This window comes from Penicillium oxalicum, chromosome I, assembly GCF_001723175.1.
Source record: "Penicillium oxalicum strain HP7-1 chromosome I, whole genome shotgun sequence".
NCBI classification, from domain to species: Eukaryota; Fungi; Ascomycota; class Eurotiomycetes; order Eurotiales; family Aspergillaceae; genus Penicillium; species Penicillium oxalicum.
Genome location: NC_064650.1, coordinates 4,121,107 through 4,143,385, shown reverse-complemented (window position 1 = coordinate 4,143,385; position 22,279 = coordinate 4,121,107). Strand labels below are relative to the sequence as shown.

Genomic DNA, 22,279 nt, shown 5'->3' with positions numbered 1-22,279 from the left:
GGAACCACAAAAGATTCAAAGGGGCAGAGGAAAGAAGCAGCGCTGGGCCAAAAAAGGAGGCGCGCATTGATTTTACGTTTCTTCACTGAGACCTTTGACAGTGCCTCCGTCCACGAGCATCATCTCGTCGAGCTTGATCTCCGTCTTGCCCCACTCGAGACGCTTGTAGGTGGTCACTCGACCGGGTCCCATGTCAAAATCATAGAACCGCACGCGTCGAATGTATTCGTTATAGCCACCGTAGCCACCAAGCCCTGCACCACCGCCGTAACACATCCACAGGGAAGGCTTCTCGTTGGAATCCTTGTTGAGCATGCAATAGTCATTGGCATGGTCACTACGCAAACAGATCAGCTGGAAATCCTGACGCTGGGAGAAAAAAAAATTGCGTGGGGGTCAAAGCACTTACTGTCCGCAGCTCACAAACAAGACACCCTCTTCTTCGAGTGCATCCTTGAATCCAGAATTGAAGCCCGGTGCCGTGGGGGCTTCCAGCCATGCGCCCTTGTAGTGATTCTTATCGTCTCGGTACTCAGGAAGCGGGATGTGGATGAATGCCATATTCATGTGAATGTGCGTATACTCCTTGTGCTTCTTCTTCAAGCTTTGTGCGGTGTTTTTGAACCAACGAATCTGGCTCGGCTTGACCCAGTCGTAACCCCGAAACTGCCGCTCGTCCGGAGAGTATGAGTGTGTATCGAGAAGGTAGAGAGTCAGAGCGGAGTGGGCGCCATTGCCGCGGTCGAGAACTTCGACGATGTAATTGCCGACCCCGTCAATATCTTCTGGGCCAGCAGCGGAGAGAGAGTAGGGCAGTTCTTCATAAAGAGACATGAGTTGGGCCCGGTTCAGATCGCCCTCATCGTCGTGGTTCCCAAAGATCACGGCGTACGGGATTTTGCGATCCACAAGGAGCTTCACCCCTTTGAACACCGCGCTTTGAGCATCTGGTGCTGTTTCTCCGTTGACTTGGTCTCCGCTCAGGACAACGAAGTCGGGCTTCTCCTCATCCAGGAGCCGCTCGACAAATTCCAAAGTCCGCGGGTCGGCTTCACATTTCTGACCGGGAATCAGCTCGGCTGGGACGGGATCGCGGCAGTCACCGAGTCCGGTGCTCAGATGCAGATCCGCGAGTTGCATCACTTTGAATCGACCGTTCTCGTTGATACGAGGCACCGGCTTTTTGGGTTTGACTGGGTTTCCGCGCCGAATGCTCAGCCGAGTTTCCAGCTTCTCGGTCCATCCATCAAGCAACAGGGGAGTATCCTTGACCTCCCAATTCAGGCGAGGGTCGACAGCGTCTGCCCCAAAAAGAACATCGATGTAAGTGACCGCCTTGCCAGAGTCACTGGCATGGCGCGATGATGATCGTCGCAGCCAGATTCCACCTGGGCGAGCTTCCCAAGCCTCTGTCGCGGTCTCCCCCTTGGGCGAAGGCTCGGCGGGAGGGGTTAAGCGACTGATCTTCAAGTCCACCACCACCTTGTCATCCGGACCCAGCTCCTCTTCCTTCTTTCTTTGGAATTGAACGTACGCGGTCGAGGTCCAGCCGGTGCGAAGGTAGAGGTCTTTCTCGATGCGGTACCAGACCGCCGGATCGAGCTTGCAGCTTGAGAAGGGATTGAGGGTCGAGCATTGTGTGATCGTCACATCCGTGATCACATACCCCGAATAGTGCATGGGAAGATGACCATGGATTGACGCAGGTAGGACGCGGAACTTGCTATCGAGAAAAAGAACGATAAGGACTGTGAATGTGGCTAGCAAGCCGAGCTGAATGCCCGTTCGGACCTAGAGGGAAGGGCGTGCATAGTCGCGTCAGTGATTCTGGTCTTTTCCATAATTCCGCATTGAGGGCAGCGTGTCGTATTCCGAGCACAAATATCGAAGTAACAGCTTACAAGTCGGCGAGCCATGATAAAGTTGATGGTCACCCTGGCAAGGTCTTGGAGAGATATATGGCGGCGTGCAGGTGCATCATGCCACCTGGTTCACTTAGGGGAAATGAATTGTCGAAAGAGGCCAGAAAAAAGACCAATGACGACCGATCCACCAGTCACAAAGGCCTCAATCCCATCAGCGTACCGACAAAGTCAGGAGAAGAGGGAACGTTTTCTTTTGGAGGAGCGACTCGAAGCGGCCGCCGAGACTCTGACCGGTATGGTAGGCGGTCACCCGACTGAACTCCTGAGGCCCGCAGGAATTGCCGAGAAGACGGGGCCGCTGACAGGTGGAGCAGGAGACCCTCAACCTTGAAGCAAACAAGAATGGTACCTACTTGAGTGTATGTTTGGTGAGAATTCTGGGAATTGATTCACCAGGACTCACAACTGAGAATTCCCAAAATAACTTTGTTTATGTTCGTACTGACTGTTCAGATGACTCAAGCTAGTGATTGTGGTCCATGTCTATCCATAAACAAATGTGCTCTTCAAAACCAACGAGATCTAGTTGCGGTTTAGTTTAGAGAAAGAAAAGCCAACCTCCCGATCCATCTATGTACATTGCACAGTTCTATGTCGTCCTCGTCATTCAGGCGGTCTTTGTCTCGGCAGCCACCTCTTCGGGTGTCTTCTTGCCGGCGAGAATGTCCTGGGTGGAGGCAAGAATGGTAGACCAGTCCCTGAAGGTGGTGTAAGGCATGCCTCGGCGCTTGCAGAAAGTCACCAGATCTGCGGGATTGATTAGTCGCTACTTTGTTTCGACGATGTTGGAGAGAGAGAGAGAGAGAGAGAGAAGGGAGGGAAGGGGAGGGGGAGGCGGGTTGTATGCGTGTGTGGTCGGATTAGAGTCACTAAATCGCACATCCTGCGAGAGTAACGTACCTTTGCCCTCCTTTGCGAAAAGGAGATTCGTTTCGGCCGCAGCCGACAGGTCGGAGACGCCGTCGCCGGCGTACAAAAGGATCGGGCGCTCGCCATCGGGAAGAGCCGCGTAGGGCTTGATTTCAAGAGACTTGTCGTGGCCAAAGTGACTGGGAACGCATCAAGCAGAATGAATCAGTACGGTACATCATCCAACCGAGCGTCAAAACCGCTTCCTATGTGGCCAACCTCATGGTGCGAACTCACCTATCGTCGTGGTACGAGATTTGCCAGCCGCCCTCGCTGTTGATGTCCTTGCCATTCCGGGGAATCACTTCGTTGCAGACAATGGTCAGATGGCTTTTGGGCTTGTGACCGAGGAATTGTTCGAGCAGAGCACTGATGATTGGGCGCATGCCCGAGGACAAGATCACGATGGGGACATTGTTCTCCTCGGCCCAGTAGTAGAACTTTTCAAAGTAGGGGTCCAATTTCATGTTCTTTTTGAGGATCTCGATGCATTGGTCATAGGGAGTGTTGATACTCTCCAGCATGATGCGGAAGGCGTCCCTAATTGAGGGCGAGGCACAGTCAGTCTCGTCTTCTCCTTATGCGCCGCGTCCATTACAGATTAAGAATGGAACCAATTGTTACCGGAAACCCATGCGCTCCTCCAGGATTTCGTCGTTCAACTTGCGGCGTTCCGCGAGACCAAAGCCGAGGTTGTCGATCTATGCTCGTCAGTTCATTGTAGGCCTGCGATAGGTTACGGGCAACAGGCGGGATTCGAGGATGATGATGCGCGTACCATAAAGTCATTGCCTATTTTTCAGGAGATCAGCATGATAGTCGCTTTCAGGAGCCACCATCTTCCCAGCGAGGCTTACTGTCGTCCACCGTGATGGTGCCGTCAAAATCAGTGAAGAAGATCACCTTGGGCTTGGTCTCCATGTACGGAAGGACGGTGGATCCCATTTTGAAGTAGAAAGACAGCGAGTCCTCCGAATGAATAGATTGGAAACGGAGAGAGGAACGGGTCGTGAATTTTAAGTGCAAGTCTTCTGATACCACCAATACCAGTAATTGCGTTGAGAGAGAGAGAGAGAGATGAGGAAGAAGAAGAGAAAGAGAAATACGAACAGAGAGGGTGGAATCATCCAAGTTCTTCCTTTTCCAGCCCAGACTCGGGTCGCATGGAGGGGTCCTCTCCGGTGAACAGCGCAACGCCGCCGACCGCAAAGAAACCCCGGGGGAAGAAGGGGGGCCAGCACCGCGTCAGAGGCTCTGATGGAAAGTGAAGATGGAGCCCAAGTGGGTCACCCTCCGCCCTCTGGCGTCCACCCAATTCGCTTACTTCGGTTGGAGTTGGCATGGTCTCTGCACCTGGTCTGGAAGAAAGTTGGTGACTGGGTGATCCCATTGCGGCCCCGAGTCTGGTTACTGTGGGCTTGTGGAGTGTCACTGCCAAGCTGGTCCTCAATCGGCATCGGCGCCACTACAAGGCCCTTTCAGGACCCTCGGGGCTCAGAAAAGTGGAGCAGATCGACTCCGACCGGTGCGCGGATTATTTTCTGAGTCGGCGAAATTTCCAGGGCGTCAGGGCCTCAGGACATGGTCAACGTCACGGCGCTATAATGACTCGGTTACTGCAGGTCTTGGGACGAGTCTTTGGGTCCGCTCCCTCGCCAGCTCCTGCAAGCCGTGCTGTGTATGTTGGACGGACGCGAGCAATTGACACCGATTTCTCCATCTTTCGAGGTGCGTCGCATGTGCGGAAGAGTGGTGGAACCAATCTCTGGGAAATGAAAGGGCCCGAGGAACGAACATCGCGAGGTGGTTTCCGGGGAGGAACATGCGATCAGCTGACCAGAAGATACAATAGAGGGCGACCGGGCGGTGATTCACCAGAAGCAGCCTCAATTGACCAAACCATTGAAAAAGGGCGACAAGACAAATCTTCGCCGTGGTCATGTTGCGCACGAAAACATCATTGGCAGTCGAGTCTGGGACGCGGTGCCCGCGCATAAAGGTAAGGCTTCTCGAATCTTTCTTGAGTTGGAGAGAATTATTAGAGAGCGGCTATGGTAACTGATCCATGAGCTTCACTTTCTAGGTCCCGACGTCCGCTTAAGTCTGCCAACGCTCGAAGAATACGTTGCACTGAGTCCTCGCCTCGTCACTCCAGTACGTATACATGTCCTCGAGGTCGAATCGACCCGCCCTTCCTCGTTGATTCTCGTCGCTGATGAACGCCGACTCAATAGATCTATTCACATGATGCAAACTTGATCGTTTCGCTTCTCGATCTTCACGTCAATCCCCCGGCGGCTGGGGACTCCCAACCTAGCCTTGAAATCCTCGAATCGGGAACGGGACATGGCTCCTTGACGCTTCACCTCGCTCGCGCCATTCACGCCGCCAACTCGACACCGCCGCCGCGTCCGGAACGATCCCAAATCCAATATCTGAATGGCCGGGCCCATCGACCGGGCGAGCAAGACACAACGCCGACAGATGGAACACAGAACGCGGAGAGTGTCGACACAGCTCAGCAGGAATGGGACGCTTGGCGAGCAGAGCGCAAGGCCGTGATCCACACTGTGGACGTATCTGCTAAATTCTCGGCCCTGGCTGAGAAAAACGTCAAGGGTTTCCGTCGCGGAATATACGCTGGCAATGTCGATTTCCATGTCGGGTCGGTCGAGGACTGGGCCGCTGAGCAATCCAAGCAACGAGCTCTAGAGGGCTTGGCTCCCCAGCCTTTCCTGTCGCACGTCATCCTGGACATGCCCTCGGCCGATTTGCGAATCCCTCATGTCGCCCCCCTCTTGAAACGGGGTGGCTATCTGGTCGTTTTTATGCCCAGTATCACTCAAATTGGTGAGTGTGTGCGGACCATCCGCCAACATAGACTGCCCTTTGTACAAGAAAGGGTGGTAGAGTTGGGACTCGGCATGACGAGCGGTCGGCATTGGGATGTACGACTAGCATACAAAAAGTCTGCGGCCGATCCCTCATCCTGGGCCCCGCAGGCAGAAACGGACGGCGAGGATACGACCAGCACAGCCGACAGTACGGAGCAGATCGAAGAATTGGATGCAAAGCCCGATGAGGTTGTTCATCCCGAGACACCTCTGAAAGGCGAAGAACCTGTCATGGTCTGTCGACCCAAGGTTGGCATTCGGACTGTAGGTGGTGGATTCATCGGTTTATGGCGGCGCATTGAAGACCCCTCGGGAAGCACTGCTTGAGTGAAGATCTGATCAGGGGCTGGAATCCGGAGTCTCTCATGGCGAATGCGAGCAATGCATTTGATATCTCCGCATCCCCAGCCGCCCACCCATTCCCGTGGAAAGAGCAAAATGTACGATTATTGAGAAAAGAAGTCGGGTCCATCACACAATACAAGCGGTAAATTAATTAGAGATCTAAATGTGCAACAAATGTCCCCACCACTTGAAAGACAGATGAACAGCCATAGGTAGTAAAGCCTCCAGGTCACCTTGAATGCCACCCCATCACTTCGCCACGGACTGAGGCTGGGGTTCAGACTCCGAGGCGGATGCTTTCTTCAAGACCCAGTCCGATACATCCTTGGCGAACTGCTCCCTCACCTCGCCCGGATCCATGTGCGCTCGGTGGTACGCGCCCTCATATGTGACAAAGGTGACGTCTCCTTTCTTCTCCAAAATTCCCGCCAGTTTCTTCGTTGCCGCCCAGCTGGTGATGCGATCCCCATTACCATGTCCAAACCACATGGGCAACAGGTTGACATTTTCCAAATCCGAGGCCTGCAATTTCTCCAACCAGATTCCACGATCCAGCATACCTGCCAGCTGCTCCAGAGTACCGATATTATGGCATAGCTCATCGGAGGTGTAGTCTTTCACGACTTGCTCATCGCGACAAATTAGGGAGCCATCCAGCGGGGAGTACCGCTGCCGCTTGGGCATAATGCGGGCGACAAGCCGGCCCATCATCACTGTCAAAGCCATGGGACGGCTGGCAGGATCCAGTGCGATCAAAGGTGAGTAACATAAAACACCCGCGAGGTTAGGGCGCGCGGTTGATTGATTGTAGGGCGAATCTGGGTGTAGCACATAGTGGAGCACCTCGCCGCCGCCCATGCTGTGACCCATCAAGAAAAGAGGCACATTGGGCGGAACGGGGATACTCCGTAGAAAAGAGTGCAGGTCCGAGAGGACCAGAGCAGTACCGCCGCTGTTTCCGCGGTCCTTGGCGCGCTTAAAGGTACGCCCCCAGCCTCTAGTTACTCGAGTCAGTGCCTCAATCTCTTTGAGCATGGCAATGAAGATAGAGAAAGAGATGGAATAAAGCCTTCAGGACCAAACAGTCTCAAGCACACAAAAAATGGCCTACCTTTGGTCAAAGGCTCGAACCTCGATTCCAGTTGACGCGAGTGATGGAAATAGCTCATAATAGGCATTACCTGGAGTCGGACAACAAGTCAGTCACATGCCCTTTGTCAATGATCTGGTTGTTGCGGGCGTACAGTGATCACTGAATCCATGAACAAAGGCAAGTATCGCCTTCGGTGTCCCCTCAGGCTGTTCGATGTTGTAAGCAGATGCCCCCCCTTCCGTGGTTCGCCGCCGAGCCTCAACCTACCTTCCATGTTTTGGTGTAGAGCTCAGTCTCGTCCGAGAGAGTGTGGACGCCCTCTTCGACACTCATGACAGGCAAGTTGAGGGTTTATGTGCCAAGGTATCAACAAGGATTAAACTGTTCAGAACGCAACGCTTAGTGAATGAAAGGTAGGGACTGAGGTAGAATGGCTTGGCTTTCTGGGGTAGGCATTAGAGCACATTCGGCGGGAGCAGCATGTGATTGCTTAACTGCAGCCGAGAAATGGTTCGCTGCCGCACACTGCGGATGGCCAACCAGATGAGCCTCAGCATGCTCCACCCTCTCTGTACTCCACCCACTTCAGTCTTTACCTTAATGTATTGCAACTCCTACTACCGGGCCGTCTATAGTGAATCTGTGTTGCGTGTGCCTTGTTCAAAACAGGTAGAACGGATCTAATGCCGGTGGTGGACAATGGGGACTAGTAGTCTCAATCCAATTGCTGAACAACAAAACATAAAGCCACTCATCTCGGGGGATAATTGCAAAGGTCTCAAAAGCACTAGGGCAAGCATCAAGTAGAAGTTACGCGACTAGGCACGAGTATCAATTCGAACATCCATGCGTTATGCTCCATTCGAATACGGAGGCGTGAAGAGAATAAGTACATTGCTCAAATGAGAAACTCCTTTCGCCCGGGAAACAAACAACAGCCAAAAGCAACCTCATTCGAAGGCCATGCAGCCATCGGATCCACCTGAACACCAGCCCACCCTAAACGTCATCAAGCCGTCCATGAAGACGCTTCAGAATAAGGTGGGATGTGAAATCGAGAAGTATCGACACACCCTCCTTCCATGTTGCGGGGCAATTCAAGAACAAAAGAGGCCGAAGGAAAAGCGCAAAGAAGAAAGAAGGGGAAAAACAAACACGAAGCAGGAGGTGGACAGAGAAGAAGAAGTCGGAAAAAAGATAGGGGGGAGAAGAAGGCGGGAAGGTGGATTTGCAGACAGCGGACAGCGTAGAAGACAGGAAGGACAGAGGTCTCCACGCCACCATCTTCCCCCTGAATGTACTTCTCTAAAACAAGACTTCAAGCGGGAGATGCACGCACGCCCACAAAGGATGCAGATGTGTGCGCACAAGAGAGGGGCAGGGGAGAGTGAGGCGGAGCAGGGTGAAGGACAAAGAATGTTCAAGCTGAACGGAGAGAGGGGGGATTTGCAAGGAGGTGGAAGATCTCATTCGGAGAGATCATCTTTGTAAGAGCACAGGACACGGAGATGGTAACGCAGAGACCATGGACAAAAATCAAGGCAAGCCGACACAATGAAACGACGCGTGAAGAGTAGCTTGGCTGAATTGGATAGCGCACCACCCACTGCCAGGAAGCACAAACCCAGGGGAGAAAGGACAGGCATGAAATTGGGAAACGGCAAGCAAAAGCACATTTTCTGATGGTAGCACAAGTCGCCACTTTGGACTGCTCAAGTTCCTTGGCTTTCCAATTCATGTCCGAGTCGTCAGTGTCGTTGTGGGCCAAAGTCGGCCTCTACAACCTTGCCTTTCTTGCCCTTCACAGTGAATTCCGCAAACAAGGCGATGTGGTCACTTGGGAAGTGGAAGTTAGGGAACCCAGGGACCCGACGAAGATACTCCTTGTCCACCTCACCTAGCAATGCGGAAACATGCAAGGTGTTGGATGAATACCAAACGTAGTCCAAAATGTCAATGAAATCAGGTGTGTAGTTTGTGAAGCTGAGCTCTCCAATCGAACCGTAGGCAGACTTCAGCTTGAAGGGGTGCGTCATGCCGACACGACTGAGGTTACCATAAAGTCGCTTCTCGAGATCGGGATGCTCTTCCGGGAGGTGTCCATTCGCAATCAGATTGTAGGCCGCAGATCCGGGGTTGGAATTGAAGTCACCGCACATCAGGAGTGGAATTTGGTCACCACTTGCATATTCCATGGATGGCGCTGGCTCGGCCACAGGGGTGTTCTCAGAGCCGCTCTCAGCTTCGGAAAAGCGGAAAGCTGTTTTATCGGTACAAGCGGGCCACTTGGCGTAGCCATCCGACAGCTTCGTGATCTCTTCCATGAGAATGGCGGTTTGGATCAACTTGACATCCTTGAACGCGGGATCCCAGTACAGATGGGCGTTGACGACCATGAAGCGAGCGCCCGTCAATCGGTTCTCCAAAAACACCACCACAGCAATGTGGTCCTTTTGCCAGAGACGATTGTAGATGTCATCCTGACCCTTGGCGTCAGGGCGACGAACCGCAGTTTGACCAAAGTTGATGAGCTGCTTGTCGAGAAGGATATACTTGGTACCCTTGTAGAAGATGGCGCATCCGTCCACGGATTTGGCATCTTCCTCTTGCATGCCCATTGCTCGACCGCGAGGCCAATACACACCCTTGTAGCCACTGTAAGCAAGCTGCTCACGGTAGAAATGATTGTAGCTGCCTTGGTCCACCTCCTGAAGGCAGACAATGTCTGAGTTGTGAGATCGCAATTCGTTGAGGATAAGCTCGCGGCGGAACTCCCAGGAGAGAACACGAGACGGGGCATAACCATAGTGCGACTGAGTGGCGGAAGAATCGCAGAGGGTATTGTAGGAGAGAACAGTGATCTTCTCTGTGGGGCTATTGGCGGAGCTTGCGGTCTCGTCAAGGATGATCCAATCTCTGTCGGGGGGAGGCAAGTGAACTACGCATATTAAGATCGTTCAATTAGTGTTCGGGGCCTTCGGCAGGCAACAAGGGTAAGTATTGTAGTCACAGTCACTTACCTGGCATCTCTTCTTTCAAGTACTTGACCAGTGCCTTGGTTCCCTCCTTCATGATCTGAGACTTGAGAACATCATTCAAGGGGCAGCCCTCAATACCCAGCGTCTCCAATCGGTAGAGATACCCAACCTCGTAGGGCAGGGTGCGAATGTTGTTGTCAAAGAGATACAGCTTCTTGAGATTTGTGAGCATACCGATCTCTTCCGGAAGCTCACTCAGCTCATTGCCGGAAAGGTCGAGATGGGTCAGTTTACGGAGCTGGCCGATCGCTGGAGGCAACACTTTCAGCTTGTTGTGGTTGAGGTAGAGCTTCTCAAGGAAGGTGTAGTTAAACAAGGAGCTAGCCATGACCCGCAGGCCCTGGCCACCAAAATCCAACGCATTCCAACCTTGTCGGGAGACGATCTTCGAGGCAACAGTCCCATTTCGGCTGTCGGCTTTGTGGTCCGAAGAATCATTGTGGCTCGGCATGATCTGAATGCCCTTGGACTGCTGAGCCATAATGCGAGCATAGTGATGAGGTGACGTGGCTTGCCGAGACTCAGCAGCAAGTTGAAGTTGCTCTTGCCAATGCTCGTTCATGGACTCATCAATGTCGTCGTCTCCCGTGTTGGATGCGCCATTTTGAAGGTGGTTGGCAGCGAAATGAGGTGTGGTGGTGGCAAGGGCACCAGCAGGGAAGTGTTGCTGATGAGCGAGGCCGTGTTGGGTGTGCGATTGGTGTGTGTGATGGTGCGTGGGTTGCGGAGCGTGATGGTGAGGGTGACTTTGTGTTTGGAACTTTGGCATCTGCATGGTAAATCGCTGGTGGGTCTGACCGCCATTCATCATCACATGCTGGCCTTGGTGATTTTGACCGTACATGGTGAAAGGATTCAGTGAAGATGATTGGGTTGTGGGAGGTGATCGAGAAGGGGATGGAGTGTTGGGGTTGAATTTCAGTCGACCCGGAGAATTGGTCCCGTTCTGGATTGCGTTTCTCTGGAGCGAGTGCTGTTGCTGCGATTGTGTTTGGAAGTAGAACTGCCCGGCCCCAGGCTGCTGGAACCTGTAGGTACCATCTGCCATCTAACGAGGCAGACGAGACCGTGGCTTGATTCCCTGGTAGGACACCGAGGGGAAGGCAAGCAGCTGGGAACGTGAGGCGGAGGGGCAGGTGGAGATGACAATGAGAAGAGGAATAGCGAATTGAGCGCGGTCTCTTCTCTTCTTCAACATGAAGGTCTGCAAAAGAACCAGCCCTCCAACAATGAGTGTGTGTCGGGATAAGGATAGCTCAGAGAAGTCCTGGCGCGACGAGAATTGTCTGGTGGTGGGGTGGGGAGGTCGAGCTGGTACTCTCCGTGGACTGCTTGCGTTGAATCAGGACCTAAGGGCGGAGGCCGAGCGGAAGAGTCACGAGGACTCCGGGTCGCGGTCAAACTAGTCGTCAAGTTCTAAGTCAGAAAGGCAATCATCTCGACAGGCTAGAATCAGAATCGAACGCACATGTGTCCAATTTACAAGGCTGATAGGGAACGGCTGAGGGGGGTTCTGAGATGACACCCATGATGGGTGGTTTGCTTCGAAGGCGGGAGTTTGTGTCACGTGATATCACTCAACCGGACATGATCCACGCCAAGCCTTCCGAACCCTTTCTGAAATTCCTTGAGCTGCGACAGTCACGGGATCCAACACGGTCGAGCCTTGGCCGAAGGTCGGGTCTATTCCCAAACAAGAAAAATGTTGAAGTACCGTCAACTGGGACCTGATGAAGCTCTCTTGGTCATCTCTCTCACCAACTTCTTAGTCAATATTGACGAGCTATAGAAGGTGCGAAAAAGCGATAGGCTTGTCTGTCACCGGCTTTCATCTCCAATTCACCTCGATCTTACATTTGCTGGCGAGGTGACAGTTGCATATGTCACCTTCGCTCGTTCTCTGCACCCGAAGCGTGGAGTAAGTTTGGTAGGTGATCACCTTCATATCAACACTTACGAATTGTCTGATACTCCTATAAACTTCCTGGCGTGTGATGCCTGGAGTCTAGCGTCCTTCTACGTGCACTGGGTTACAATTCGATGGACCTTGATGATGGCAGGATATACCGTGATAAAAGATCTCCTTGGCGTGAGTTAGAAGGCAGACTCAGCTTTCGCTGACGATTACTCTGCCTCAATTGATAGACAATATATGGAGTAAGAAGCAGCATATTAGGAATGGAGTTCTTTGAGAAGCTTAAATTATTGCCCCCCCAAAAAGCTACTTGGCCTCTGGCGGTCTTGTAGCGCATATCGAAAGATTAAATCGGTGTACCTATCAACCGGTTGGAATCCACGGGTGCTTCGATCTTGATGCACCTCTATATATGCCACAGGTAAGTCACATGGAACGTTGCTCATCTATTTGATTACCTGAAGATTGAATCTAAGGATTGCTCTGCAAAGGGGCATCTATCCATTGTATGATAGAATACCTTTGACCACGCTTGATACAAGCATCGGACGGGAGTGGCATGCTTTCACCCGTCGAGTTGATTACTAGGTAACTCGCATTGTTGGCACTGGAGTAGACACTTAGGTTTCTTTGTGTATCACGAAAAACATCCATCTATTTGGAGCAATAAAGTTGGAGTTCCCTACCGACTCCTTTTTGGTATCCAGACTTAGTAAGCATTGGTAGGAAGTTGGTACCTCCCAAGAGTCAACAGCCCTGGTGCTGGGCCAGGGCTGAGAACACACTGTTTTTATTTCGAGGAATTTTGTTCGGAAGGAACATTATATATATTTCTCATGTTCAGGAAATACACCGATTATTGCAAGAAATTTTTATAGTTCTCGGGATCGAATGAATCCAAGTCAACAATACAGCTTCTCAGTTTGGACAATGATTGTTGCCTTGTGCTAGGATATTCTAGACCTTTGGATCAACCGAGGCCAGTCAGCAGTGCCCGCTCAGGTCCGGACCACGATTCAATGGCTTCATACTATGAGACTGGAATATGCTCAAAACTAAGGATATTTTTATCCGATCCTTGGATGCATGTCAAACCCCCCGGGTCGATCATTTGTCAAAGAAGTAGTATCAAAACCTAAAGTGCTTCCTGGCACTCAAAGGGTGCTTGGGCTACGGCATGATCACATTACTGGGGTGGGAACAACATAGTCAGGTGGCTATTAGGTACTAGATCGTATGAGATGACCTGATGCTAAACATGGTTGCCCTGTTGAATGGAAAGTCTGCATACAATTTACCAATCACCTAACCAATTTGTATTTATATATTTCTTTACTTATCAAGGATCTTCCTGAGATTTGGTTTTTTCTGCACAGCCGCTTGCGAATCACATGCCTATGCCATTGAGTAACGCACGCTAAAATATGATGCCTGGACTACTGCAGGTACAACCTAGCCGATGTGCTGTAGGACAAAACACAGCGACCTGGCTAGTGCCTTGTAGGATTCGCTAACGAGGGGTTCCTAAACCAGGTGGCTACAAGCTTGGAATTGCGATTCGTTTGCCCGTGCCGAGGTGCCCAATAATCAAATGTGGCGCGGCAAGACCATAGGCAAAGCATAAATTCTGGGTACTGCCCACGAGGTCAATTCTTGAAACTGCAAACATATTCGCTGTAAAGGGTTGACTACTACATATTCTACCTTCCAGCCTGGGCCGCAGCGGACACTAGATTAACTGTGGAGACGAATGAAGTCCCTCAAGATAGCAGATAGAAAGTGCAATTAACTTCGTGCGTAGATGTACAACAACTAGCGGCTTGAGATTCGGTGATTCGGTGGAGTAGTCTGTAGACGGTAAAACTGGGCCGCGGGACGGAGATGACTTGGTCCAAGAATTGGGGCAAGTCACTTGGCTTGCAAGAAAAGGAGGCCCGTGGTGACTTTTAAGCCTCTAGGGTATAAGCGCAGAGGTCCCAACGCAACTGCCAAAGCCAAATAAAAATGGAAAAGAAAACAAACAAGGATTTTATGCAGAGAGACAATGAAGATAGCTTGTTCTTTTATAAGTTTTTCTGTACTCGACAGACCACCGCCGCTCGAAATCGGAGACACTGCGTGATCGGACACTACAAGCGTGTCCGTGTTTTCGGGCTGGTATGAAGACTGGATGAAGAGCCCAACGGGCCGTGGTGCCGAGTTCGTGGAACGTATGATGTCAACACTCCCGACGGATACCGTACTACAATATGAGTACAAACTATAGCAGCTGAACAACAAAATTGACGGCGCCAGCAGCCGTGCCCTGATGTTGGTTTAACACTCTGTTGTAATGAGCGACATTACGAGGGTTTATTTCATGCCATACAAAGGTCATTGGACAGGCATGTATGTAGGACTGCATGGTCGCAACGAATGCATTCTCCTTAATCAATGATCTGCAGCAATTTCTAGTGTCTTGTCGGGACCCGCCTTAGTCTCTCGGTTGTCTGGCGGTGGTTCCAACCACCTGCCCCAGCCGGTTAGCTTGCATACAATCGTCTCCGTTCTTCCGTGTCCGCGACGTTAGTCCGCCGTTCCTGCCGGAACTGCAAGCGCCCTCGGATCTAGAGTCATTTGGGAATGAACTGCAGAAGTGCAGAGCATTCTTCATGAACCCAGGAAAATAACTGGCTAGGCACAGTATGGCCCTTGTCCACACCAGACGGCCAGGTATCTGGTATATTGTACTCGAATACATTAGGTTGTACTGTGGAATCCCAGCGGTTAGGATAGCTCCGCCATTGCCAGCCGACGGACGACGTCGTACCCTTTCTCCCTTAAATCGCTCTGAGAAGGTGATGTTTGTCCATCATAAACCTCGCATCCTGTCAAGTCTTTTATGAAGTCCCATTCTGCGATTGGACTCCGTGTGAGTGCAGCTCGGTTGGGATTGCATGATCCTCGTTGGAAGATCATTCTGCGAATGCTACTCCTGACCTCCTGGAGCGACGCGCTACTGTTGTCCGCCCCTCTGCCTCAGGAGTTGTGCTTTCTCCGTGGCGTTGAAGTACTATGACCCGTACTTTTGTCTTGGCTGCACCGAGGACCTGAGGAGGTATAATATCGAACACGTCAATCCGTTGGTCTTGCCAGCATTCCTGTGATAGGCCCTGAAAAGATTTTCCTGCCATGACTCGGTGTGTCTTGCAGCTGTCTTCATGTATCCAGTGCAGAGTGATGTCTAATGAATTACGGAGTTCCATGGGACTGGCCGGCGATCCGGTCGTTCAGCGTGATCGATCTCAGTAATTGGACTTCCGCGCAATCCTGTCGCCTTTGAAATCGAAGGCAAAAACTCGATCAGGTGATGTCTCAGGTTGCATTTCAATGATCGTTTAACTAGACTCTGTACTCGGTAGAGTCAAGACATGGAACATAGTTGGTCGCCCGTGTTTTGGGTAAAGCGCGACGCCCGATCTACACTAAAATCGAATTTTCTCCGGGCCACTACCGTTTTCGGAGGGGTAGGGGGGGGGGGGGGAGGAGGTCTGGTCTGGCTTTTTCGAGTTTCCTGCTCTCTACCTGACATTCTCCATTTTTGGGTCAATTGTCTTTTTTTTTTTCCCTTCCCTGCTGTCTTCATTCATGTCGTCTCCCCCTCTCCCCTGACAACCATTTTTTTTTGTTCTGGCAGCCATCGACTGGCCTCGGATACGCCTGGATTTCACTACCCTGCCAACCCTTCAGCCTCTTCTGACTCGACCGGAAAACAAGCATGGTCTCCGGCCCATGAATGACCAGCTGCGCTTCAATAATGCGACCGTTCTGCGAACTCCGTTGAACGCTTCCGACCCAGAATCAATGCGTCTAGATACCCACACATGATGTCGGCAGGGACCTCTTCACTTGCGGCCGCCGCGGCGTCCGGCTCGGATATTCACTCCAATCTCAGCTCCAATTTTGCCGCCAACTCCTCTTCGTCTCTTGGATCTCTCACAGATTACGGCAACTACCCGCTGGCGCGATACGGCGATCGCACCTACCTTCGCGATCCTGAAAATTTCTACCCGCTGCCATGCGATCTGCCCGAGATCCACCGTCAAAGCTTGCGCACGACAATGCTGCTGCGCGTGTTTGGCGGCCCATTTTGCAATCCTCACCTGGCCGACCGCCCGCCGAAGCGCATACTCGAGATCGCCTGTGGGTCGGGACTGTGGTCTGGCTTGTGTCACGAGTACCTTGCCAGTCATGGCCAACCGAATGTATCCTTCGTGGGCATCGACGTGGTCTCCATGGCGCCTGATTTGCGCAAGCAGGGCGTGAACTGGCAGTTCAAGCGACACGATCTGCGGAGGTCTCGTCTGCCTTTCCCGGATAATTACTTTGACTTGGTCTTCATCAAAGACGCGGGCATGTGCCCCTGCAGTCCAGCACAGCAAGCCTCGGGCCTGGAAGAGCCGCTCCGCGTCCTCAAGTCAGGCGGCGTGTTGGAGGTGTGGGATTCCGACTGGGTCTTCCGTTCTTTACTACCGAATCCCGCCCCTGCGCGAAAGGCGCCCGTCCATGCTCAGGAGACCGCAGACGCAACCGGCACATATACTTTCTCGCCGGCAACGCCGTTCACCCAGGCCCAGAACAAGTTTCTTGTGGACTATAACTCCTGGGTGGAGAAGTCGTTCGATCGGCGCAAGCTCACCGCATTGCCATGCGCCACGATTGGACTGTCCTTCAATTCCGAGGTGGACTTGCTGGAAAATGTCGACAGTCGTCGGATCGCCATTCCTCTGGGAGAGTCGCGCTGGGAGCGCGAGGGCCAGGGCAAAGATTCCAAGGGCCGCGTCCGAAAAGCATTGACGCCCGAACAGATAGCCATCCGGCGAACCGCTCTTCTCACAGTGGTACAGATGATAGAAGGCATGGAGCCTATGCTCATGGAGGCCAGTGGCAAAAGCCGCGACGAATGGGACCGCTGGTGGGCCGCAATGACGAGCGACTTTTTCCAGAAAGGGGGTTTGACCAGCGGCGAGTGTCTGGAAGTGAGTGCCTGGTGGGGACAAAAGAAATAATATGTCCGTCTGGAGTTTTCAAACTAGACAGGTTTAATCTGCTGTTTCGATGGGCGCAAGAGAAGGAAAACGAAGATCATTGAATGCGCTTCATATGTATTGGTGATACCCCCCCACGATTTGATGTTGATGTTTTGTCTATTATTAATATACGCTTTTTGTTTATTCCCCTTGCCACACCTCATGAGAGAGCGACACATGCGTCGCCTCCCGTCTGCATCCAGTCCAGCAATTATCTCCGGCTCGGGAAAGACTTGGGTGCGGGATGTTCAACGACGGGACTCTGGGCTTTACGAGCTCTCATAGCGCTGTTTGAGGGTTCGGTATCGCTTCAAGTAGTAACTAAGCAGTATGAACGCAATGCCAGTGGTCAGCTCTCCGAAAGCAAAAGATTGAACAAAAAAGCATTCTATCCGGGTGATGGGACAGGGCATGTCAAGCAGAAGAAGCGTATCCATTCCACTGCTGACCTGTTGCACAAAGAACAACGTGGAAAGCATAGTCGAGGTGTGAAGATGACAACTGATAATTTCGGGGGAGGAATTTCCACGCGCGGAGGTCCACAATAGGGCGTACTTACAGAGCCTCGACCTCTACAACCAAAAAAAACCATAGCATTAGCCATCATAATTCCGGTGGATATCATGCTCCTGTCTCAAAACAAATTTTGCACCACTCACCTTTCTTCACGAACTCGGCTCGAGCTATCCCTTTCCGAATTTGATCCTCGTCCGTAAGGTTGGCTTGACTCGCAAACGCACGATGGAGCCGGTCTCTGAAATACTGGAATCCAAGGGGATACTCTCGTCCGAGCCAGAGGAGCTCTGTGCTGGTTTTGCCGGCATTAGCGCCAAAGACACCTTCTGTCGCACAGCGTCATGAGCCTTTGCATCAGCGTACCTCTGTAGATGTTGATCACCTGCCGACGTAGTTCGTTGTTGACCATGATCGTCGCATTGGATTTGAAAAGGAGAGTGGTGGGAAGACTTGCAGAATGAAGTATTTGACAATCGCGGGGGTGGGGGTGTGCACCATATGGCAAGAGTGGGAACAGTGAATGTGAACGAATGCTCGGCGATGAGTTGTGACGTCGGGCAATGCGGAGAAGTCGGCCCGTTGTTAACCATCTGTAGTCGCGCTAGAAAAGAATCCTTGCCCCGCCAGGCAGGGGAAGGGTTCGGCGATGTTATATACGAGAGTGTCCAATCATCCTTGGCAACTTCAAAAGTTCTTGAAGCTGAACTCGATAGAAATCGGCACTTCTATATGAAAAGTAGCCAGCAGGTTGAAAAACATGCCCCAAAAAACATCCAAGGGGGAGTGCGGAGCATGTCCCGGTAATCGTGCGGGGCTCTGGGCTTTGGGGCCGACCATTTGGCCTAAACTCCGGTCTTGCGCCGATGCAGACTGACAATCCCACATTCACTCCTGTACGACAATACTGCTTTTCAATCTACGAGCAACCTGCCATGATACCTCAATCCGCCTTGAGAAGGTCGCTCATCAGCCCAATTGGTCGCATCTCCCCCTCGGTTACTCACTGCTTTTCAACGACTGCGGTACCCAACGAACGTGCCTCGGCCGTTGCAAACAATCCGCCGGCTCGCCCCCATGGCATCGATCCACGATGGCTCACTACGATGAAGCGTCGAGTGGGAAAATGCATAAGCTTTGGGCTCAAACCAGCGCAGATCAAGCCCGCAGGTGATATTTTACAGCAATTGGCCCACGATTGGCGCGAGTTGCTCGCTGGGAGCGAGGGATTCTTGACCGACGCGAAGAGGCGGAGCCTCTACAAGCACAACGTTGTGTGGGGAGAAATGGTACGATTCCAACTTCCACTCGACCCTACCCAGACGATGAGATACTCACCACTCGCTCTGCTAGGATGTCATGGGCCATGTCAATAATGTCACTTACGTTCGCTACGCCGAATCGGCCCGGGTGAATTGGACACGCAATATTGGCATGCATATCGATGCGGCTAATCGGGAGAAATGGTTCAATCTCCTGAACTCAAGGGGCATTGGTTTGATTCTTCGCAGCATCAAGGTGGACTATAAGTTTGTCAGTCAATCTACGATTCATGCTCTCTTCCAGACGGCTCGGCTGACTATCCCCTTCCATAGCCGATGACTTTCCCCGATAAAATTACCGTCTATCAAAAGCTAGTTCACAATCCAGATTCCGCCTTGTCCTCCCAATCGGCCTTTCAGCTTCAAGTGATGATTTTATCAGAGGCTCGTCAGCGCCCTGCAGCACGGTGTCACGAGGATATCGTCACTTATGATTACAGGAAGCAACGGAAAACTGCACAGCTACCACCATTCATCCTTGAACAATTCAAGACCATGTGGCAACTGCAAGAACAGGCCAAGATGGAATGGCAAAAGAAAATTGCTGACCTTGAGAACCGGGTGCGGAATCTCGAGCTCTCGAGCTGGGACCGAAAAGACGCCGTAGAGGATACTGGATCGGCATGATGCGGAAGTCGAACAACACTATTCTCTTGGATACGTGAAGTGTACTCGATGCGTCCATTGTATGTAGTCTATTGAATTCCAGAGTTAAGAACTCAAAATGGACCCAAGATCAGAAAAAAAATCTGAGGAGGGCCGACCGATCACATTCGTCGTACCATCGAGACAAATGTTTCACTATGTGTCAATATTGCGCATCCCTGCCAAACGGATTGGAAAAGAATCCTCACCACGACCTTGGATCCTGGCATGACAGCCGAAACTTCAGTAGTATAGAAAGATAAGACGGTCTCAAGAAAACAACCTCTGTTGTCGATTGTGAACTTCAATGTCACAGTTCGGTGTCTCATCTTTCCTTGGGAAGAACATGAGATCCTCTCGGTTCATCCAATGCATACCCCACACGTTTACCCCACACTTGCGTACCCACGGGCCGGCTGATGTTGATAAGTATGCGCGGCGGAAGCCGACACCTGGTTCCTACATTTACCCCTCAGGAGAGTTCTAAATAAACCCATCTATATATCTAACTACCTCGATCTCGCTTCTCAGGCATCCGCAACGTATTTTACAAGATAACTTCCCCTGTCACCTAACTCGGATTGAAGCTACTCATCTTTCTAGTCTCACCACCCCCGTCCATTAAAAATGACTTCCCAAAATATCCCGCAGGAAGCTGTGATCAATTCCCGAACAGAGCGATTGGCTAGCTGGGCTGCGAATCTCAAGTTCACCGACCTTCCAGATGATGTCGTTCAGAAAACAAAGGACTTTTTTGTGGATTGGCTTGGGTGTACTATAGCAGGGCGTTGTCATCCTGCGGTTCGAGCCATTTCCAAATTCGCATCGCATATGGGACCCGCGACTGGGAAAAGTGAATTTGTGGATGGGTCTCTGGACTTTACGACGAGTGCTGCATTTGCCAGCTTGGTGAATGGTGCATCGTCCCATGTCGTTGAGCAAGATGATCTTCACAATCGAAGTATTATGCATCCGGTGAGTTTGATTCATGCATCGTTTGATTTTTGAACGTGAATATTGCTCTTGACAATTTTTTTTCGCGAGAGACGTGATGGCTAACCCGTGTATTTCCCTGACAAGGCGACTGTGGTATTCCCTGCGGCCCTCGCCGTAGCTCAGGATGTAGGTGCTACTGGAGCGGACTTTATCACAGCTTCTGTGGTTGGCTATGAAGTGGGCTGCCGGGTGGGTGAATATTTGGGCAAGAGTCATTATGAGGTATTGCGCCTTGAATTCTAGATGGACTTTGATTCAAACTGACCTTGACGCAGCGCTTTCATTCCACAGCAACAGGCGGAGTCATCGGAGCGGCAGCCGCCACAGCACATCTACTCAGGTTAGACACCGCGCAGATGCTGTCTGCAATTGGAACGGCAGGCACACAGGCAGCAGGGCTATGGCAATTCCTGATGGATGCCACTCATTCGAAGCAAGTCCATACTGGGAAAGCATGCTTTGACGGGATTTTTGCCGCATACACTGCTCGTGACGGGCTTCTCGGGACCAAGGATATTCTTGAGGGATCCCGTGCAATGGGCGCTGCATTGGTTCCGGGGACTACGAACCCTGATGCTATTGATGGGGATCTCGGCAATGACTACGAGATCCTCCGGTCCAGCTTCAAATGGCATGCATCGTGCAGACATACCCACCCCAGTGCTGATGCATTGCTGAAGCTAATGAGCAACCACGGCGTTGTCTTTGAGGACATCGAGTCGGTAGTTACTCGAACCTACCAAGCCGCTATCAATGTACTGGGTATGACTGGGCGGGGAGAAACTGTACATCAAAGCAAGTTCTCCATGGGCTTTGTGCTTGCCGTTGTCGCCAAAAAGGGACAAGCGATGATCACCGACTTTACGGAAGACGATCTTGAGGACAGCTCCTTGAGAGAATTCCAACAACGTGTAAAGATGGAATTGGACCCAGAGATTGATCAAGCCTTTCCTGAAAAGTGGATGGGAAGTGTCATTGTCATCACGAAAGATGGAAGGTCCTTTACCGAATTGGTGGAGTTTGCCAAAGGAGATCCGGAACTTCCTCTGACCAGGTATGAGAACCCCCTCCCAGACAAATAGTGGCCTTTGAACTTACTCCCCCTTTTCTACCCTCGTTCTCTCAAAGGGAGGAAATTGAAAGAAAAGTCCACACTCTTGCCAATTATGGTGGTTTTGAGGAGCCTGAGAGAGTCAAACAGCTTATTGAAAGAGGCTGGAGGTTGGAGACAGAGGTCAGCATGGCCGGCTTCGTCTTTTGATCTTTAATCATGCTTGGACTGCTAAAAAAAAGCGCCCTGGGGATGGGAGAGCCATAAGTGTGTGCCAGTCTATGGAGAAAAATTGGTCGATGGGGAACACGACATCACTGAGGGTGCTTATGTTTTGTGGTTTTGTGAAAGCCACCGCCCACCGAAACATTGAGCTTTCAGGTGCCCGGAGAGTGTGCCGTGTGGAGTTGAGATGTGCAAAAGCTATGTTGCCCTGAGAGCTTGCATTTGAGAAAAGCTTCTGGGCACCTCTCGACAACCGGAAAAGACTAGACCATTGAGCTTCATGCCTTTGGCAAACATAAGTAATTAGATATTCATCCACATCAATCATTGGGCATTGCA

At 51.6% G+C, this 22,279-nt stretch overlaps 10 protein-coding genes across 10 annotated transcripts; 5 read left to right on the top strand and 5 right to left on the bottom strand.

The window, feature by feature from the left end:
- Positions 1–72: 72 nt before the first annotated feature.
- On the bottom strand, positions 73–1,916 carry POX_a01352 (uncharacterized protein; the record flags this gene model as incomplete). The annotated part of the gene is made up of 3 exons (XM_050110280.1): positions 73–337; positions 410–1,791; positions 1,902–1,916. The coding sequence occupies 3 exons, from the start codon at positions 1,914–1,916 to the stop codon at positions 73–75; spliced, it is 1,662 nt and encodes a 553-aa protein (XP_049974048.1).
- Positions 1,917–2,037: 121 nt separating this feature from the next.
- On the top strand, positions 2,038–2,256 carry POX_a01351 (uncharacterized protein; the record flags this gene model as incomplete). Its single annotated transcript, XM_050110279.1, has 1 exon — positions 2,038–2,256. The coding sequence occupies one exon, from the start codon at positions 2,038–2,040 to the stop codon at positions 2,254–2,256; it is 219 nt and encodes a 72-aa protein (XP_049974047.1).
- A 276-nt stretch (positions 2,257–2,532) lies between these two features.
- POX_a01350 (Pdp3-interacting factor 1) lies at positions 2,533–3,779 on the bottom strand (the record flags this gene model as incomplete). The annotated part of the gene is made up of 6 exons (XM_050110278.1): positions 2,533–2,672; positions 2,826–2,974; positions 3,072–3,374; positions 3,459–3,535; positions 3,613–3,626; positions 3,692–3,779. 6 exons carry the CDS (start codon positions 3,777–3,779, stop codon positions 2,533–2,535), a joined length of 771 nt encoding a protein of 256 aa, XP_049974046.1.
- Positions 3,780–4,438: 659 nt separating this feature from the next.
- POX_a01349 (uncharacterized protein) lies at positions 4,439–6,055 on the top strand (the record flags this gene model as incomplete). The annotated part of the gene is made up of 4 exons (XM_050110277.1): positions 4,439–4,562; positions 4,687–4,833; positions 4,918–4,988; positions 5,069–6,055. 4 exons carry the CDS (start codon positions 4,439–4,441, stop codon positions 6,053–6,055), a joined length of 1,329 nt encoding a protein of 442 aa, XP_049974045.1.
- Positions 6,056–6,322: 267 nt separating this feature from the next.
- On the bottom strand, positions 6,323–7,499 carry POX_a01348 (uncharacterized protein; the record flags this gene model as incomplete). Its single annotated transcript, XM_050110276.1, has 4 exons — positions 6,323–7,070; positions 7,185–7,254; positions 7,318–7,372; positions 7,434–7,499. 4 exons carry the CDS (start codon positions 7,497–7,499, stop codon positions 6,323–6,325), a joined length of 939 nt encoding a protein of 312 aa, XP_049974044.1.
- Positions 7,500–8,914: 1,415 nt separating this feature from the next.
- Positions 8,915–11,252, bottom strand: POX_a01347 (Glucose-repressible alcohol dehydrogenase transcriptional effector; the record flags this gene model as incomplete). The annotated part of the gene is made up of 2 exons (XM_050110275.1): positions 8,915–10,104; positions 10,187–11,252. 2 exons carry the CDS (start codon positions 11,250–11,252, stop codon positions 8,915–8,917), a joined length of 2,256 nt encoding a protein of 751 aa, XP_049974043.1.
- Positions 11,253–15,985: 4,733 nt separating this feature from the next.
- On the top strand, positions 15,986–17,167 carry POX_a01346 (uncharacterized protein; the record flags this gene model as incomplete). Its single annotated transcript, XM_050110274.1, has 1 exon — positions 15,986–17,167. The coding sequence occupies one exon, from the start codon at positions 15,986–15,988 to the stop codon at positions 17,165–17,167; it is 1,182 nt and encodes a 393-aa protein (XP_049974042.1).
- A 576-nt stretch (positions 17,168–17,743) lies between these two features.
- Positions 17,744–18,113, bottom strand: POX_a01345 (LYR motif-containing protein 5B; the record flags this gene model as incomplete). Its single annotated transcript, XM_050110273.1, has 3 exons — positions 17,744–17,760; positions 17,848–18,030; positions 18,068–18,113. The coding sequence occupies 3 exons, from the start codon at positions 18,111–18,113 to the stop codon at positions 17,744–17,746; spliced, it is 246 nt and encodes an 81-aa protein (XP_049974041.1).
- A 454-nt stretch (positions 18,114–18,567) lies between these two features.
- POX_a01344 (uncharacterized protein) lies at positions 18,568–19,650 on the top strand (the record flags this gene model as incomplete). Its single annotated transcript, XM_050110272.1, has 3 exons — positions 18,568–18,990; positions 19,055–19,234; positions 19,297–19,650. 3 exons carry the CDS (start codon positions 18,568–18,570, stop codon positions 19,648–19,650), a joined length of 957 nt encoding a protein of 318 aa, XP_049974040.1.
- Positions 19,651–20,295: 645 nt separating this feature from the next.
- Positions 20,296–21,746, top strand: POX_a01343 (uncharacterized protein; the record flags this gene model as incomplete). Its single annotated transcript, XM_050110271.1, has 3 exons — positions 20,296–20,643; positions 20,749–20,886; positions 20,940–21,746. 3 exons carry the CDS (start codon positions 20,296–20,298, stop codon positions 21,744–21,746), a joined length of 1,293 nt encoding a protein of 430 aa, XP_049974039.1.
- Positions 21,747–22,279: the final 533 nt, after the last annotated feature.